Genomic DNA, 19,000 nt, shown 5'->3' on the forward strand with positions numbered 1-19,000 from the left:
ATCCCCTCATTCTGCTTCGCTAACCCTGACCCTCAACAGCACTCGTGAAACTCTTCCTAACTGAAAGTTGAGATTTCCAGCTGCGACAATTTTCTTCATTAAGACTGAGCAGGAGAATCTTGTGTGCATTCCCTAGGGCCCACTTCAGCCCCTCCAGGGCAGAGAACCAGTGTGCCATCACTAGGGCTCTTTACAGCTCAACTTTGGATTCCAGTACATTGATCCAGTGGGTCAGCTTTCTTCAGCTCAACTGTAGTCTCCAATGCAGTGAACCAATGTGCCTTCACTAGGTCTGACTTCAGCTCTTCCGGTGCAGCCACGTGTGCCTTTACTAGGTCACACTCCAGCTTCTCCAGTGCATTGATCCAGTGTGCCTTCACTAGGTCTCACTCCAGCTCCTCCAATGCAGTGATCCAGTGCGCCTTCACTAGGTCTCACTCCAGCTCCTCCAGTGCAGTGATCCAATGTGCCGTCTAGGTCTCACTTCAGCTCCTTCAGTGCAGTGTCTCAGCAACAATGTGCAGGCAGCAAGGTTTTTTTTTTTATTGTCACCTACAGCCGTGTCAAAGATAAAGGCCAACTTAAGGGGCCATCAGACAGCAGTGCTTAATTTGTAAAATAATAAGTGCCAGGGCCATGACCAAGAGGCCACTGCAACTTGCACGACCCATCTCACCTGCCATCGCTGCCAAAACTACTAACATCTCTCTAGCCTACAAGTGCGACAGTTCAGATCATTCCAGGTCACCAAAGATAAAGTAACGGCTGGGGAGGCAGGAATTAGTAATTTCTAATGTATATTGCAATCATAAACCGCCGTTGTTCTGCTCATTTCCACCCTAGACGATTAGCGCCACCATGTGGCAGACTGTCATAAGTGCGGTGTTGAAACTTAGGTGCTGTGCCGACTCCCGGAAAACTAATTGAGTGCCGTGCCGAGCACCGGAAACCACCAGCTCAAATTAAGCACTGAAGGCGTCTCCTTTTGATCAAGAATCCTGACTTGACTTGGCCTGGAGCCTCACTTAAATGCAAATACAACGGAGGGGAAACAATAGAACACAGCTTTTTATTTCTTCACAGGTACTTAAGAGATGCGAAAGATTTTGCTGCCAGCCATTACATGTCTCGGGACTTAGCATAGCAAACAAATATTCTCAGACACTTTAAACATGCCTATTTGAAAGTGGAATACTCTACTAAAACAGTTTCCATTGATTTAAGACTGAAAAAGAATGATTATGAGTAAAAATAATTTCCGCAATAATGCATCTAAATTTCAATATTTGTGCTGCTAAATTTCAATTTTTGTGCCGCTAAATTTACAGATCTATGCCGCAATATCCTGGGGGTCTGCTTAGAGAGACAAGAGAAACTAATGTCAATGGCTTCCCTATTGTTAAAAAGAAAGTCACGTTCAGTTCGCCTCTACAAGTCCCTGCTGGGTTCCTTCTCCTCATGCATACCCCTCATTCCGCATTGCAGGCTGAGAATGCGTCCTCTTCAGAAGGAGTTGGATTTGCAGTGGCGCCAAATCGACAGATCCTTCGAAGACAAGATCTCAGTTACCAAGACCATGAGAGACGCCGCATCTTGGTGGATGACCAAGGAAAACATTTATCAAGGGCTGTCTTTCAGACTATCCCCGGCTCCTCACATTACAACTACAGACTCCTCTTTTGAAGGCTGGGGAGCAGTGTTACAGGGCCTTCACAGAAGCAGCCGATGGAGGCCTCAGCATCAGATATTGCATATCAATCTGCTAGAACTCAGGGCGATTCGCCTAGTGTTAGAAGCTTTTCTTCCAAGAATACAACAGTCTTCAGTCCGTACGTACGGACAACATGACGTCCATGCATTATTTAAACAAGGAAGGAGGCATCAGATCTCGTCTGTTGTCACAAGAAGTCCAAGAAATCTGGGAATGGGCAATTCAGCAAGAGGTTTCACTCTGAGCGGAACATCTTCCAGGTGTCCTCAACAAAGCAGCAGACAAGCTCAGCAGACTGAAGTCTGTCAGCCACGAGTGGGAACTGGACAACTTTACTCTACAGGAAGTATTTTACAGGTGGGGCACACCTGCAATAGATCTCTTTGCCACTCCACAGAACAAGAAATGCCGGTTCTATGCAAGCAGGGTTCACCATCCGGGATCGTTGGGGAATGCGCGTTCGATGGCCTGGTCAGGCGCATTTGTTTACGCTCCCCCCCCCCCCCCCCCATTCCTCTGATCCCCAGGATTCTCAGAAAGCTCAAAGCAGAACAGTGCAAGATGATTCTGATAGCTCCAGCACGGCCCAGACAGTTTTGGTTCACAGAACTTCACCATCTCTCCCTGGACCTTCCTCTTCATTTGCAGCCGATTCCTTCACTGCTGACGATGTCCCATGGCCAAGTCTTACATCCGGATCCTCAGTCTCTTCTGCTCTCAGCATGGCTCCTGAGCAGCTAGAATCTCGTTCCTCAAGTACAACCAAGACTTACAAATTAAAATGGAAGAGTTTCTGAATTTGGTGCCAGCGCAATGGACTCCATCCTCTTGATTCGAAGCCACTTGAAGTTCTTCCGTACATTCGATCATTAGCAAAGGCTGGGCTGGCTCACTCTTCTATCAAGGTTCACGTTTCAGAAGCACGTCTTCAGGCACCTCGATCTGGTCAGCAAGAATTGTTAAACAGTTTCTCAACTGACTTTTCAGAGTCTTCCCTCTGGTCAACTCTCCTCCTCCCCTGTGGCATCTGAACTTGGTTCGGGCCCAGCTTATGAAGCCTCCTTTTGAACTTATTCACCAGGCAGAGCTGAAATTTCTCTCCTGGAAAGTAGCGCTTCTTTTGGCCTTGACTTGTGCGAGGCATGTGGGTAAATTGCAGGCGTTCACCATTCAAGAACCTTTTCTCCAGTTCAAAAAAAGAACAGTAATTTTATGGACTAACCCAAAATTCATACCTAAAGTTCATTCGGACTTTCATTTGAATGAGCCGGTAATTCGCAAGACTTTTTTCCTCAACCAGCTACTCCTGCAGAAAAAGCACTTCACTCTCTGGACGTACAGAGGTGCTTATAATTTTATCTCCAAAGGACTAAAGACTTCAGAAAGTCTTCTCGACTATTTGTATCTTTCAACGATCCTCGTAGGGGTTTTCCCCTATCCAAACAGGGGCTCGCACGTTGGATTACTAATGCTATCCAATATTGTCACAAGGCAGCGGGCAAGCCCTTGGAAGGTCGAGTCCATGCTCATTCCACAAGGGCAATTTCCTCTTCTACTGCCCTCTTTGCTGGTGTTCTTCTCCAAGAGATCTGCCGTGCAGCGACCTGAAGCAGTACACATACGTTTACGAGACATTACTGCCTGGATGCGGTGACGCAGCGTGACGCAGCGGTCGGCCAAGGAGTCCTGAGGAACCTTTTTCAGTAGTGGTGAGCTTTCCCTTTCATCCCTCCTTCCATGTTACTGTTTTATCATCTTTTGCACATTTTTGAACCTCGTGTGTTGTGTTTTCTTAAGTTTTCTAAGTATGTTATTGACTATTAATAATGTCTTTATGGTGATGATGCTATTGATTTGTTCTTCATTTTATAATAGTCATGGTCCCAAAAATGTGCTGATAACTGCTAGCTACTCTGATACAAGCATGGTAATCTATGAAAGTTCCAATACTGGAGTAAGAAAACAAGTTACTTACCTGTAACTTTGGTTCTCCAGTATTGGAAACTTTCATAGATTCCCATGCGACCTCCCCTGGGAAAGCTCAGCCTCTCCATATTCAGTGGTTTGGTTACACAACGGCTACGAAAAATCTGAGGTTCTGAGCTTCTCTCAGGAGGCTTGCAAGGGGTGAGGCCAAGCTGATTGGCTGTTCATTTTTTTGGTCTCTTTTACAAAAAGAGGTAGATATGATGCAAAACAGGAATGGGCCTAGGCCTGGGTTCTGTTTTAGTGATGGTTTCTATTGCTTTTTTATTTATGTATACTGGGGACACACATTCCGACGACGGGTAATGATACAAGCATGGGAATCTATGAAAGTTTCCAATACTGGAGAACCAAAGTTACAGGTAAGTAACTTGTTTTCTTTTGTCACGAGAAAATAAACTTCTGCATACCTGATTGAGTGGGCTCGCGGATTTACTTCCTTGATACCCCGTTTCATTTGGAATATATATATCTTTGATTTAAAGTTTAGATTCTGTAATTGCATTTGTGATGCTGGTTTCAACCGTTCGCCTCGAAGGCATGAAAAAATGGGTGGAAACTGGCGTCAGCACTTTGACGAGGATCTGAAAAAGTATAGCCTAAAGTAAGTACCCTGTTCTTTAAGTAGTCTTTTTCCCCTTTAGGCAGATGCTTTCTGTATATCCTTGTTTGTCTTCAACCTGCTAACTAATGTGCATCTTTTAACCTAGGGAAGTATAACATGAAAATGAAATGAAAATACGTTTTGTAAAGCGCTCAATTGTCTAAGGGCGTCTTGGCTCTGTTAGCACAACGGAAAGGGGATTAGGACACCTGTTTACGGTCTAACTATTAAAAAGCCAGGTTTTAAGATACTTTCTCAAAAACTGAAAGGATTGACTGGTCTTTAAGGGGAGGGGGTAGGGCATTCCACTGTTTGGTTGTACCATACACGAAACATGTCCTTCCTGTTTGGAAGCTTGCTGTTTAAGGATGTCGAGGATGTGACTAATGCTAGTTTTTTAACAGGCATTCAAGATTTGGCACCAGGGGATTGTTGAAATTGTTAAAAAAAATTGCCAACTTTTGCTGCAGGATTACATTAAAAAGTATCTTCGTTGTTTGATAGTTCAGGCAAAGTGGGCTAGCTGATACATATTGAATTTTTCAGGGTCTGTTTCTAACAAAACTTGGGTTCAATACAGGTTGCTTTCTTGCCTTGAGTGTAGTAGTCTGCTCTTTACGTGTTTTTCTACAGCCTCACAGTGCTTTTTTAATTATTTTTTTTACCAGGGAACAAGCATGATGATGGCACGCAAAGTGATACAGAGCATTCTGGGGGTCACAAGCGCTTCATGAAGAGCGCTAATCTTGACGAGCACTTGCGACATCGTCACGTTGAACAAAAAGTGTTGCACTTGAAGGCTAAGCCTACGGAAAACGAAGAAGAGTCAGAGAGCCAGACTGCTTTCATGATTGAATTCTTTGATGAAGGTCACTCACGAAAGAGACGTGCCTATTCTTTCTCTCAGACTGCAGGTGTTTCTTGTCCAGAAGCGCCTTTTCCTGGTCCTCACGTAAAATCTGAGAAAGCGAAACCTGCTTCAGGAGATGTCAAGGGACTTTCCTCAGCTTTTCAGGCTGCTCCTGTTTCTAATAGAGTGATGCATAACACACAGCATATGAAACATTTACTGAAACAAAAATCAGATGAGCCATCTTCTACATATGTCTTGTCTCAAACATTGCTTAGAAGCTCTGGGAGTCTTGGACATCGACCAAGTACAAACAACGGGTTTGACAAAAGAACACTAGACGTTCGTACCACTGTTGTTGACAAGGGCAATGATGATGACCTAAGTGACAAAGGAACGTACACTATTGAATCGGACTATCCCAATCCTGAAGAAGTGAAGGCGAGAAAGATGATTGACAAGGTAAGAAATTAAGACAGGAGAGCATTCAGAAATGTAGGCTCATTTTTTGAATTACCTGCTAAATTTCCATTATTGTGTTAAAGCAAAATGTTAAAGTATTTACTGTATTTCTCAGTGTATGAGGTCAGGTGACTATTTTCCTCAGATGTCTTTCAAAAGTGAATTAAATTCTCTGAATACTTGTGACGTATGCTAGTCAGTGGCATCAGCAAGCAAGCTGTCAGATGTGGTTCAGTTGGTGTAGTTATAGAAGGTGCATGCGAGCCAGTTGTGAAACAGAAACAGTGACTCTTTGAAACACCCACTCAACGTCTCTACGGAAGGGCGTATGCAGATGTTGTTTCGCTGCTGAGCAAAAATCACAATGTTTATGATGATATTGAACACTGTTGCAATCAGTGACAGATTCTTGTTGACATTCCTACCGTATCTCTAGTAGTTCCAATAGCCAGTCAGCTTTTCCTTGAAGAAGACCACTTGTTTATTTTCCAGAAAGGGACACTAGAGAAGACCCCTCATATAAAACATGATGCACTACAGTTTTTTATTTTACGGTTTATGAACTTAGGCTTGCAGCCTCCTATTAATCTCAGGAATATACTCATAAAAAGGAAGATTGAATGAGGCAATTTTTCTGAACCAGGTGTACGGAGTGAAGAGAAAATTAGTTTCACTTGCTCTGTCACCTTGATTCTCTCCCTCAATATGATGCTGCCTCTAATGCCCCCGAGATACACTTCTTCAGGTTTCGCTTACAAAAGAATGTCTGTCATAAGTATTAATTAATGTGAATAAAAGGGGGGTAATCCTATACCCATGTGTACACGCTTGTTTCCACCACACTAGCTCACCGAACCCAAATGTCAGTGCCTGCAGCACGTAGGTGCGAAATAAACTCCGAACGGTATCGTAGGGGAATTATTTAGCAGCAAAATAAGGTATATTTATCTGAGATATGAATGTAATTGTGCACATGCATTGATATATCCTTGTATGAACAAAGAAGAAGGGGCCAGATGTACTAATAATGGATTTGATAAGAGTGGGAAATCGTGCACCCATTTTAACCAAATTCATTGTATTTTTGTGAACCAACCTATGTACCAGTAGGGCAGTTTGCAAAGAATCCTCATCAAAGTCATGAACATCCCTCCCACCTCCCCAGACCAATGTGAGGAAGCCCTTTGTTTGTCATACACAGGCTCCCTTCTTCTTGTTAGAACTATCCACCCTGTCACCTGTGGAGCATGATGAGATACTAAAGGACAGAGTTTCCTTTAAGGTGCATTGTCAATTTTTCAGTCTGTAAATGTTGCAGCCTGTCTGCGTACATTGTCCTGGTTTTCTTTGTAAAGTATTTTTGTGAAAGATGTTTCTCTGCACTTTTTCTTACATCACTGACTTTAGCTACAAGTGGTTTCTTATTTAAAGAAGAACAATAAATGTAATTTGGTAAATGTATCCTTTTAATGGGCTGCAAATGTGTTTAGCCTTATTTTGAAGGGATCTTTCATACAGAAAAGCTTTGTACTTGCATATTATTCGGATTCATATCAATTGCTTTGCTTATTTCCTCTTTCTGTATTAGGGGATCTCTGTGTATAGTCGTAATCTAGTGAATATTCCCGCCCATGTGCGTGGACCCCGGAGCAATCAAAAATAATCTCTTAAACTGTCTTCATTGCAGTCCTGCATAGATACTTAAGAGAAATTTAAAGACAATAATGCAGCCTGTACCTACAAGGCTACACTGTCCAGTACTTCAGCTAGAAATGCCAAGGATATAACATCAAAAACACATTAAACACAATCTGTCAAGTTTCACCCATAGAGAAACTTTCCTCCCCTCACCAAATCCTTGGAATGATCGAGAGGAAGGTAGGGACAGACAAGCCTCCATAGGCTGCCATTATGTGTCTGGAAAAGAGATACCGTGCCTTTACGGAACTCTCTGGAGACCTTCGATATCCCAGCATGCTCAGCCCCTTCCTTTTAATTTCAGTTCTTTTTTCCGGCTCCTGCTATCAGGACCCTGTAGCATTGAGCTCTCCCTTGTTTTTGGGTTTTTTGTCTACAAATTGCACTTTTAAAGTGTTAGAGTGTGTTCACTCGACGTCTTTTTGCCTTTTCTCACCTTTACTGAAGTTTCTCTGGTGTTTGGAGTGCTCTTTTATCAAATATGCCTATCTTAGTTGATAAATGCCCTGAGTGCTCTAGAAAAAAGGCAAAGTCAGATCCTCACAGGGTGTGCATCCTGTGTCTCCCTTCTTCTCATATTCCCGAGGAGTGTGATATCTGTCTGCAGTTCCCTAAAAGGACCCTGAAGGACCGGGAGAAGACCAGACTCCAAGGCCTGGAGCAGAGAAGGCAGCAAGGACAAGGTGGGTCTGGTTCATGAAGGGGCTCCTTCCTCTGCCCGTGAGCAGGCCTCTGGGGAGCTCCCCAGTAAGGAAAAGGCCTGAAAATGCCACCGGTCTCCGTCGACGTCGATGGCCTCGACATCGGCGTCGAAAGGAATGACCACAGTCTGTTCCCCGTCTCCCCAGGGCTCTGGGTCGAAGCGGCGTCGACGCCGAGGCGACTGACATCGAGATCTCCGACGAGGTCGACGTCGAGGACTGACTCGTTGTCGAGCCATTATCGACGTCGAGAGGGGTCAAGACACCGGCGCTTGCCGGCGAGGCGACACCGCTGGTCACCATCGACGTCGACACGTAAGTCAGCGGCGTCGAGACGAAGATCAGCGCCGAGACGGAGGTCGGCGATGCCGAGGAGATCGCCATCGTCGAGAAGACGATCGCAGTCGAGGCATCGACCGTCGACGTCGAAGCGACGACCATCGACACCGAGCAGACGCTCGTCGATGTCGAGGCGACGTTCAACGACGTCAAGGCGACGTTCGTCGACGTCAAGGAGACGCTCGTCAACATCGAAGGGACGCTCAGCGTCGAGGAGGAAGCCTAGACGTTCTAGGACCAGGACGGAGTCTTTGGCTTCAGCGAGCACACGGTCGCAGCGGCGCCGTCGCTCGTCCACGAGGGGTAGGGCCTCAAGATCACCCCTCTCTGGACAGAAGAGCTCGGGCTCGGAGTACTCTCAAGTTTACTCACCCTCCAAACCGAGGTCTCCTACACCTCCTCTTTTGCCCATGGATCCTCCTCCGCGTACCCCGACTCCTCCTCCACAACCTCCTACTCCTCCACCGCCTCCGATTCCTCCTCACCGTCCTCCTCCACCGGCTCCTCCAAGGTCGGCCTCGCTGCCTCGGTTGCCGTCGCCGCCTACGGGGCCTCCGCAACCTAGGCTCCCGGATCGACCTCCACAGCGACCTCCAGTCCGGCCCGCGGAACGTCCGAGGCCGCGGAGGTCGAGGTCTCGCTCACGGAGAGATAGGTCCAGGACTCGCCGTCGTTCGTCTACGAGATCCAGACGCCGCCGTAGGAGGGACAGGTCTAGATCCCGCCACACGGATTCGTCCAGTGCCAGGGACTTCTCGCCGACCCTGTCGGACTCCCCTCGAACGAGGGTGTCCCCGATCGACGACATTGTCTCCTTCCAGGAGGTGTTGCTGGGAGGTGCGGCGAAGCTGGGCATCACACTCACGGTGCCCACACCCTCGACGTCCGTCATCTTCGAGACCCTGCACAAGAAACAGTTGTCTCACCCCTTATTGCCGTTGGTGCCTGGGCTGGTGGAACCCGCCATGAAGCTCTTCCTCACCCCAGCGGTTACGAAATCAGCGCCTTCTAGGCTGCATAAGAAGTATCGGGCCCCGACTCGGATCCTGTGTTCCTTCGCTTGGACCCTGCGCGGGATTCAGTGATTGTGACGGCGGCGAGGAAGCAACACGCCACCACCCTGTCATCGACAGTGCCTCCTGACAAGGAGAGCCGCTGGATGGATTCGGCAGGCAGGAAGGTCTGTGGGATGGCATCCACGTCTATGAAGGCCGCTAGTGCCTCGGCCCCGTTAGGATGTTATGATCGGTCCCTCTGGGAGTCCCTTACACGGTTCGTGGAACTCCTTCCCCGGTAGAACAGGGAGGATTTCCAAGAAATCCTTAATGAAGGACTGATGGTCTCCAACCAGGTGATCAGTTCGGCTGCGGATTCTTCCCTCCCTGCAGCGCATGGATACTGCCATGGGGTCAACCTGAGGCACCACGCCTGGCTGCGTCTGACGTCCTTGAAGCCTGAGGCGCAGCAGAGGGTTGCCAATCTACCCTTCTCGGGTGAGACCCTCTTTGGAAAACATGCGGACGAGGAGAAGGCCTGCATGAAGGCGGAGGCGGAGACATTGACGGCTGACAGATTGGGGAAGCCGAAGGAACAGAAGAAGACCTTCTGCTCATTCCAAAGACGGTACGGGACGCAAGGCAGAGGGCTAGGTCGACAGGCTGGGCAGCAGCAGCAGTTCCAGCGGCGCCCGTTCCAAAAGCGCCAGAAGGGCCGTGGTGGTCAGCAGGCCTCATCCGTGACCAAAGGCCCGGCTGGGTCTAGGCCCTGAGGTGCTTCTTCCCCCTCATCCGTTACCCGCTCCGGTGGGGGGAAGCATCCAACATTAACTGGCAGAGTGGAGAAACATTACTCAAGACAAGTGGGTGCTGAATATTGTTTGCAATAGATACATTCTTCGGTTCACCAGTCCGCTTCCAGCGATTCCACCGGTCAGCTCGCAGTTCCGGCTGCGCGAGCTCCAGGCGGAGGCCGATACCCTGTTAAGAAAAAGGGCGATAGAAGACGTCCCTCTGTCCCAAAGGGGAAAGGGCTTTTACTCACGCTTCTTCCTAGTCCAGAAGAAGGACAAGAACGAGTTCAGACCCATTCTGGATTTGCGACATGCAAACAAGTGGATTCGCAGGGAAAAGTTTTGAATGCTGTCTTTGCACCAGATTTATCCTCAGCTGCAGAGAGGAGACTGGCTGTGTGCGATAGATCTGCAAGATGCGTACTTCCATATGCCCATTGCACGGAAACGTCGGAAGTTCCTGCGCTTCCTCGTCGGCGCCAATCACTATCAGTGCACCGTACTACCGTTTGGACTTAAGTCTGCACCCAGGACTTTTTCTAAATGCATGGCCGTGGTAGCAGCGCACCTGAGAAAGAACAAGGTGTTTGTCTACCCGTACCTGGACGACTGGTTGATCAAGGCCTCCACCTTCCAGGAAGCACAGTTGCATTTCAACAGGACGGCCGTCCTGTTGAACAGTCTGGGGTTGCACATAAACCTGTCCAAGTCTGTCCCGATTCCTGTGCAGTGCCTGCAGTACTTAGGAGCCTCCATCAATACGCTGTCGGGAGCGGGTCTCCTTCGGAGGAGAGGCGCTTATCCATCCTTTGGAAGGCTCAGTCTTTCATAGCTGCTCCATCTACAACAGTGAGGACGGTGTCTTCTCTACTGGGATCGATGACCTCTTGTATCTTCCTCACTCCGCACGCGCGCCTACACATAAGGCCGCTACAGGAATGTTTGGAGGGCCAGTGGGACCAGAGGAAAGGGTGTTGGGACGACCGGATTCAATTGTCTCCTCACGCCCAACAATCCCTGAGATGGTGGTGCTCGGCAGAGAATCTCCTCAGAGGGGTTCCTTTACACAAGGACATCCCGACTCAGACTATCGTGACGGATGCGTCTCTCTTGGGCTGGTGAGACCATTCAGACCATCTACAGATCCAGGGAACGTGGTCTCCGGCGGAGTCCACGTATCACACCAATTTCCTGGAACTCCGAGCTGTTCACTTGGCACTGAAGGCCTTTCATCCGTCCTTACGGACCAACTCCTTGCTTGTGCAGACGGACAATACAACCACGATGTATTACCTCAACAAGCAGGGGGGCTCAAGATTGCGCACACGGTCACAGGAGGCGCTGGCGATCTGGCACTGGCTTCTAGCCAAAGGAATGACGATAACTTTAACTCATCTGCCCGGTGTGCAGAATGTTCAGGCGGACACCCTCAGCAGGTTGCTTCAAGAAAACCACGAGTGGGTCATAAACGACGAGGTGCTCGACGACATCTTCGCCATGTGGGGCACTCCAGACGTGTATCTGTTCGCCACCGCCGAAAACAGCAAATGCCGCGACTTCACCTCGAGGTATTACCAACCGGGGACCCTGGGGAACGCGTTATGGATCAGCTGGTCGAACAGCTTTCTGTACGCTTTTCCACCCATTCCCCTGATTCCGGCGGTGCTCATCAAGCTGGCCCAGTCCCGGGCGCGGATGATCCTCATTGCTTCGGAATGGCCCAGGCAGTGGTGGTTCACGGACCTGCTTCACCGGTCAATCCTGCCTCATCGGCAGCTGCCCTGTCGGCCGGACCTTCTCACGAAGTTCAGGGGGCAGATGGTGCACCCCAACCTCTAATCGTTGAGTTTGGCTGCATGGCTCCTGAGATAGTGCAATATGGCCACTTGAATCTTCCTGAGGATTGCATGGACATATTGAAGGAGGCTAAGAGGCCATCTACGAGGACCTCTTATGCTTCTAAATGGAAGAGATTCTGCATCTGGTGCATGTCTAAGAACTATGATCCAACAACCTGCAAGGAGGATGTTATCCTTCCGTACCTTCTGCATCTGGCTCAGTCTGGCCTTAATTTCCATTCCATTAAGGTTCATCTGGCTGCATTGACTGCTTACAGAAAATGCCCTTCACAGACATCCTTCTTCCAGATTCCTGTGATTAAGGATTTTTTGGAAGGGTTGAAGAATGTGTTTCCTCCTGTTCGGCTTCCTTCGCCTTCCTTCGCCTTCATGGGAACTGAATGTGGTGCTATCCAGGCTGATGAAGTAACCCTTCGAGCCTATTCATAAGGCTTCCCTAGTGCACCTATCCTTGTGGCCATTACATCGGCCCGCAGGGTGAGTGAAATTCAGGCATTGTGTTGCCAGGAACCTTATACTGTATTTCATGCTTTTAAGGTTGTTATGCGTACTCACCCTAAGTTCCTTCCCAAGGTGATTTCTGATTTTCATGTTAATCAGAGTATAACTTTACCAACATTTTCCCAGAATCCTTCCACTCCAGTGGAACGGTCTCTGCATTCCCTGGATGTCAGAAGGGTGTTGAAATTCTATCTGGATAAGACCAAGGATATTCGTAGATCCGACCAGCTGTTTGTCAACTATGGGTCGGTTAGGACTGGTCTGGCTACTTCGAAACAGTCCATCTCTAGGTGTATTGTGTCATGTATCCAGCTCTGTTATCAGAAGGCGAATAAGACCTTAGGGGGTAAGCCTAAGGCTCATTCTACCAGGGGCAAAGCAGCTACAACAGCTTTGCTTCGAAATGTTCCCATTGCAGAGATCTGCAGGGCGGCCACTTGGAAGTCTGTCCACGCCTTTGCTAAGCACTACTGTCTGGATTTGGATGCCAGAGCAGATGCTCAGGTTGGGCAGGCTTCGCTGCGGAATCTGTTCGCACAATAGTGGTGTTGTCTTTATTTCTCCACCGCTGGATTGTTTTTGAATGCGCTTGCCATTCTATTCACTAGATTATGACTATACACAGAGATCCCCTACTACAGAAGAAGTAGTTTCTTACCTGTAACTCCAGTTCTGTAGTAGGGGTATCTCTGTTATAGTCATAAGCGCCCGCCCTCCTCCCCGGTGGAGAAAATGGTACTGGAATGTATGCTACAGGCCTTGCTTTATGTATCTTCAAAAAGAACTGAAAGTAAAAGGAAGGGTCTGAGCATGCTGGGATACCGAGGGTCTCCAGAGAGTTCCTTAAAGGCACGGTATCCCTTTTCCAGACACATAATGGCAGACTATGGAGGCTTGTCTGTCCCTACCTTCCTCTCTATCATTCCAAGGATTTGGTGAGAGGAGGAAAGTTTCTCTATGGGTGAAACTTGACAGATTGTGTTTAATGTGTTTTTGATGTTCTATCCTTGGCATTTCTAGCTGAAGTACTGGACAGTGTAGCCTTGTAGGTACAGGCTGCAGTATTGTCTTTAATTTTCTCTTAAGTGTGTATGCAGGACTGCAATGAAGACAGTTTAAGAGATTATTTTTGATTGCTCCGGGGTCCACGCACATGGGCGGGACTATTCACTAGATTATGACTATAACAGAGATACCCCTACTACAGAACTGGAGTTACAGGTAAGAAACTACTCCTTGGTTAGCATTTTAAGGTGATCTGTTTAATAGTTCCTTTTGACATCTTTGGACTGTGTGACACAGTGTATGATTAAAAATGGTGCCCATTTAGCTCCGACTAAAGAGTCTTGAACGAAATACCTTGAGAGTAGTTTAGATTAGAATTGTGTGTTTTATTACATCTCTCCCAACAAATTGTAGCATGAGAAGATTACTATTGACTACTGTGTGGCTTAAGAATGCAGTCAACAAGATTGGCAAGGAAAACCTATTTTGGTGTGTAATTAAATGCAAATCAAAGTTAATCCAACAATTTAGTATTCTGCTCTTTCAGTAACATGAATTTCCCATCAAAGTCGAGCCTCAAATCACAAGCCAAACGTATTATGTTTGCCAAATCTTATTTTTAAAGTTCTGCTGGTCCCACTTGTTTGATTAAAACACGTCCTGGTCCATATTCTTCGAAAGAATTCTTTGCTGGTACCCTGCACTCTTGGCCTGCCTAGTTGTAACATAGTACTCTAAAAATAAATTCGAGAAAATCTGAAATTTTAGAGGTTTGGTTCTTTAGTACTTGCTCTCAGGAAATCTGTCCGACAGACGTATTAGCGTGCCCTCCTTATATACAGGTATAAAAGATTCTTATTGTGTTTTTTGACATCAGTTACTCCTTTGCTCCTAAAGTTGCAGCAATGAATGAGACTGTTTTCCCACATCTCAATCTTAAATGTATTTCACCAGTATAATATAGCCTACTGGGTGCTACAGAAATAATGTTACTAGAACTCTCTTGTTTATCTTGCTGTGCTTTGTCAGAGATTACAGAACACTACAGATTGATTTCTTTGTCGTCTGAAATATAGAGACCACATTTCTTCGTCTCTAAATTTGCTTTAGCTTCCTTTTTTAAAATTATTTTTTATTATTTTATTTAAACATATCACAGTAAAACATTACATATTTGCAACAAGATGTACCCTTTACAAGCGTAGAGCCCATATGTAGTACAGAAGACAAAAAGTGAAAGCTTCTGAATTATACATCGTGGAGTAGTAGGAAGAGACCATGTTGGAGATCTATGACTAGCGGCATAGAAGATACATGTCACAATCTGATTAAAGGTGTGTTCGAATGTGTATACCTCCTTCAGTGCAACTCCTGCTCTAGGTGACAGGGACCCAAGCCCCCTACAGCATGCACGGAATCTTAATGCACCTCCTCTAATACCCCTTTCTTTTTCAGTGAGAATTTGTTTATACAGTCCTCAAAAGCTCTTAGGGCAACTCTGAGGGGGCAACATTTCATTCTACAACTCAGTCTGTGTATTGCAGTACAACATATCTTTGGACCATTCTGAAACCGTAGGAACAGGCCCCAGACGGATCCAGCGATCAATATCTTATTCCACTTTCACAATAGACCTGCTTTAATTTTCACTGATTACGAGTTCTGAGTTGGTGTGGGTTTGTATCTCAAGAAAGCCCACCGGGTCCTAGGGTGACCGACACACCTGGAAGCAAATTCAGGACGCCGATTGTAAAAATTCTGGACAAAGTGTGAAAATTCAGGACAAAAATTCAGGACAAAAACTCCTCCAATAAGTTGGACTATTCATTACACGTTTACCTTATTTTAGTAGGAGGTGAACCCTTAGCCCTTCCCAACCCTCTGTAAAATTGTCTTGTTAAATCCTATCAAGTTTATGTAATTAATTAGCAATCAGGTGTACTTTCAAATGCACTATTTATCGCAAATATTGGAGGAGAACGCCCATCCCTCCTGCTTGATATCGAATTGTCTGCCATTCCTTTGTATTCACCAATGATATAAGCCGAACGTGTTTTAAAACAAGTGATTTCCCACTCATGTCCCAAAATCATTGGTAGAAAAACCTTCATATTCATATAAAGATCCCTTTTAAAATTATATGCAATTTTCCAAATTTCTGCTGTCCCAGTTTGCCGTAAAATGCCCTGTCTACCACATTATCTGAAATGTGGCATCATACTACCTAAATAACATATAGTTAAGCGAGGGTGAGTCACATTCTGACCCTGCTGTGAGGGGAAAGATTTGGTTGCACCGACTTAGGGTGGGGCTGCTGCAGGCCATTAAGATCACAGCTAGTGCGCAAGCTGGCCCCTGCAGTAAGAGTTGAAGAACTTTTCAGCTGCTTGCAGGTTGACAGCTCGTTTTAATGGCCTAAATTACGGACAAAAGGTGTCCATGAACTAATTCCTCACGACAATAGACAAGGGGCCAAATAATGGGCGGTCCGTGAAATTTACAGACAGTTGGTCACCCACCCGGTTCCGAGGACCCCCGCAAGGGGAAGTCTTGAGCGGCTTGCTTTGTAGACGGGGTCAGCAGGAATACAATATATTTAGCCCAATTAATTTTAAGGCCAGAAACACCCCTAAGTCTCATCACTTCATTAATTATCTGTTAGGTTAGATCGCGGCTCTCTGACATACAGCAGCATGTCATCTCTGGCATGCAGGTGCATGTCATCTGCGTAAGCAAATACTATGAGGTTGTAGTTGAGAAGCAAATCCCTCTGTGCCCACTGTATTCATGCAGCGCGCACGCCAGAGGTTTCGCTACCATGGCATACAACAGCTGGGACATAGGGCAGACCTGCTGCATGCCTCTTGATATTGTACTTGGTTGAGTAATCCCATCCCCCACCCGAACCCTGGCTTCTGGTCTATGATAGAGAACCGACACAAGCTTGAGGAAATTCTCACCCACTCTGATTAGTCGCAATACCTGCATCATGAAGGCACATTCGACAGAGTGGAATGCCTTCTCTGCGTCTAAGAAGACAGCAGCTGCCTCAATCTCGGGCTTTACATGTTGGACAGTACAAAATACTGTTCTCAAATTATGTTACGCTTCGGCCTGGAACAAACCCTGCCTGCTCCGGTCCCACCGCTCTTGCGACCAGGGGGGCAAGTCAAGTCAAGGAAATCTTTATTCGGCTGCCATTTAAAACAGTCACAAAAAAAGCACAAAATGCAATTTACAAAATTACAAATCATATTTTTTACAAAAAAAATACAATTAATTTACAACTAAGAACATGGTGCAAACATTACTGTTCTAATAAAATTCTATTCCTTATATGAAGTGCTGCTTTTAAAAACTGAGCTAGCCTCCATGCTATGTGTTCGTTCTCCAAAAGTTGGAGTAGTAGCATAGCTTGACAGCACTGCCTAGGTGCATGGTAGACTGGTCGGTGATGTTATCACAAGGGCACAGTATTAGGGTGCCCGACCAGTCATTCAGTTTCGGGAATGACACCAGTCTATGAATATTACCCAGTCTGAGCCTAGTTAGAAGAAATCTGTCAAAAGTTCCTGGTACAAATGAAGATAAGGCTCCATCCCCAGGGTGGTGCTTATCAGCTGGTGACGCCTCACTGTGATTTTTGCTGAGATTTCCCCAACCATTCTATTTGCTTCCATTAACTGGAGGGCCTCTTTCTTTAGGGCCTTTCTAGAAATCTCCATCATTGATGTTGGGTTTAAAAAATATTCTGGGCGACCCAGGTCGTTCATAAAATCATGTACGAATTTGATCCAAGGGATTGCTAAGGTCCCATCTAATCTCAAGGTGTCTTTTAAAATCCCGCTGTTTAGCCTTGTCTGATCCTTACACCAGACTCTATTCCACAGGAGTATAGGCTCAAGTTTTACAAGATCTGCTATATGATGGAGAGCTAAATCCTCGTGGCAGATGAATGTCGAGGTGCTAGGGGGTACGGAAAGAATATACCTTAAAAACAAATTTTCAACTGTTTGTAGCGGGTTGGTATCTACAAAACCCCACACCCCAGCCCCTAAATTGCCATGGTGCCATGTTTTTAAAAAAAAACATATTTTATTGGGTTTTTACAGTTTTATTTCCAAAAGTTCAAAGTGTATTATTACATGCCCATCCGCCCCCACCTATGTATAATAGCATAGCATCTCCAAGAATGTCTGTTTGTGCACGACTCCTGCAGGGCAGACAATTGTACAATATACACAGAACAGAAGAAGGGTAGCAGACAATACCAACATCATAATTTTAGTGGAATAAATGCAGTACAACAGTTCAACAGTTCCCCAACCACCCCCCCCCCCCGAGGTTACGGCCATGTCCTATTCTAGTCTATACTTCCGGTGAAGTCAAAGGTAAGTTGAAAGGGCATGCAATATCTTATAAGCCTCTAGGCCACACAGCTGGCTACATCTCATCCATCCACCACAGTTTACAAATTGTTCTGGGGCACGGCCGTTCTCCCTATAATATTTACATCATCTCCCATTCCAGGGATATCGGAGTCTTGCGCAGGCCTCTAGATTCTTCCCTGGGCAATGCTGCACCTTCCGCTCCTCCCCAGCGTAACAAGTCACTATGCCATACATGTGCTTCCGGGGCTTTGCGTGATTTCCATCTCATAGTCGTGTTTCTAATAGCCAGTATAAAAGCGAGGTTTACAAACCGAAATTGCACTTTGTTGGGGGGGTGATGCGAGTATGGAGCCCCAGGATGCACTCCTCCAGAGTATTGGTAAGAGTAAGCTTTGTGGCAACTTCTGTCATACGCTGTACCGTATCCCAGTACCCACGTAAACGCGGGCATTCCCAAACCATGTGTATGAAACTTGCTCCCTCCAAAAAGCATCGAGGGCAACAGTGTTGTGTCTGGGGGAACATCTTGTCAAGTCTGTGCGGGGTTAAATATGCACGATGCAATACCATCGTTTGGATAAACTTGAATTTGGCGTTGCGGGGAATTTTTATGGGGTGTGCCAAGATTATCTCCCATTCTCTTTCCGACAGCACCTTCCCTATATCCGCCTCCCACTGGGCTTTCAATGGAAGCAGGGAAACTCTTGTATGTGCACTTATCCCAGTGTATAGCCATTTTATCAGATGTCGCCCGCCACCCATACAATACACCATCTTAATCAACTCGTTTTCAGATGGGGCTAACCTCTGAGGAGCCCAGTTTGTCTTAACCCTGAATAGCGCCGTGTGGGTTAACCCCTTCGACGCTGATGACGAGCTGGGCTCGTCATGAGGTAGCCTCCTCGCACGCTCATGACGAGCCCAGCTCGTCACGTAAAGTGCGCTTTTAAAAAAGTCAGCGTACGAGCGGAATTCCGCCCGCACGCATGCGGTTAAAAACAGAGACGCCGGCGCGCCCGTATGGTGTAGGGACGTGGCATGAGCCATCAGTGTATCCTCTTTAAACAAGTCTGCCACCGTATGGATGCCCACATCCGACCAGGG

The 19,000-nt window shown here is 46.6% G+C and overlaps 1 protein-coding gene across 5 annotated transcripts in view; it reads left to right on the forward strand.

Annotated features, from left to right (window-relative positions):
- Nucleotides 1-19,000, forward strand: part of CEP170 (centrosomal protein 170) — a 548,658-nt gene that overhangs the window by 246,159 nt on the left and 283,499 nt on the right. For all 5 annotated transcript variants that reach the window (XM_078648584.1, XM_078648586.1, XM_078648587.1 and 2 more), the window contains exon 9: nt 4,970-5,613. In XM_078648584.1, coding sequence (XP_078504710.1) covers nt 4,970-5,613 — 644 coding nt within the window. The remainder of the gene's footprint in view (nt 1-4,969; nt 5,614-19,000) is intronic.

The sequence above is a fragment of the Lissotriton helveticus genome, chromosome 6 (assembly GCF_964261635.1).
Source record: "Lissotriton helveticus chromosome 6, aLisHel1.1, whole genome shotgun sequence".
NCBI lineage: Eukaryota > Metazoa > Chordata > Amphibia > Caudata > Salamandridae > Lissotriton > Lissotriton helveticus.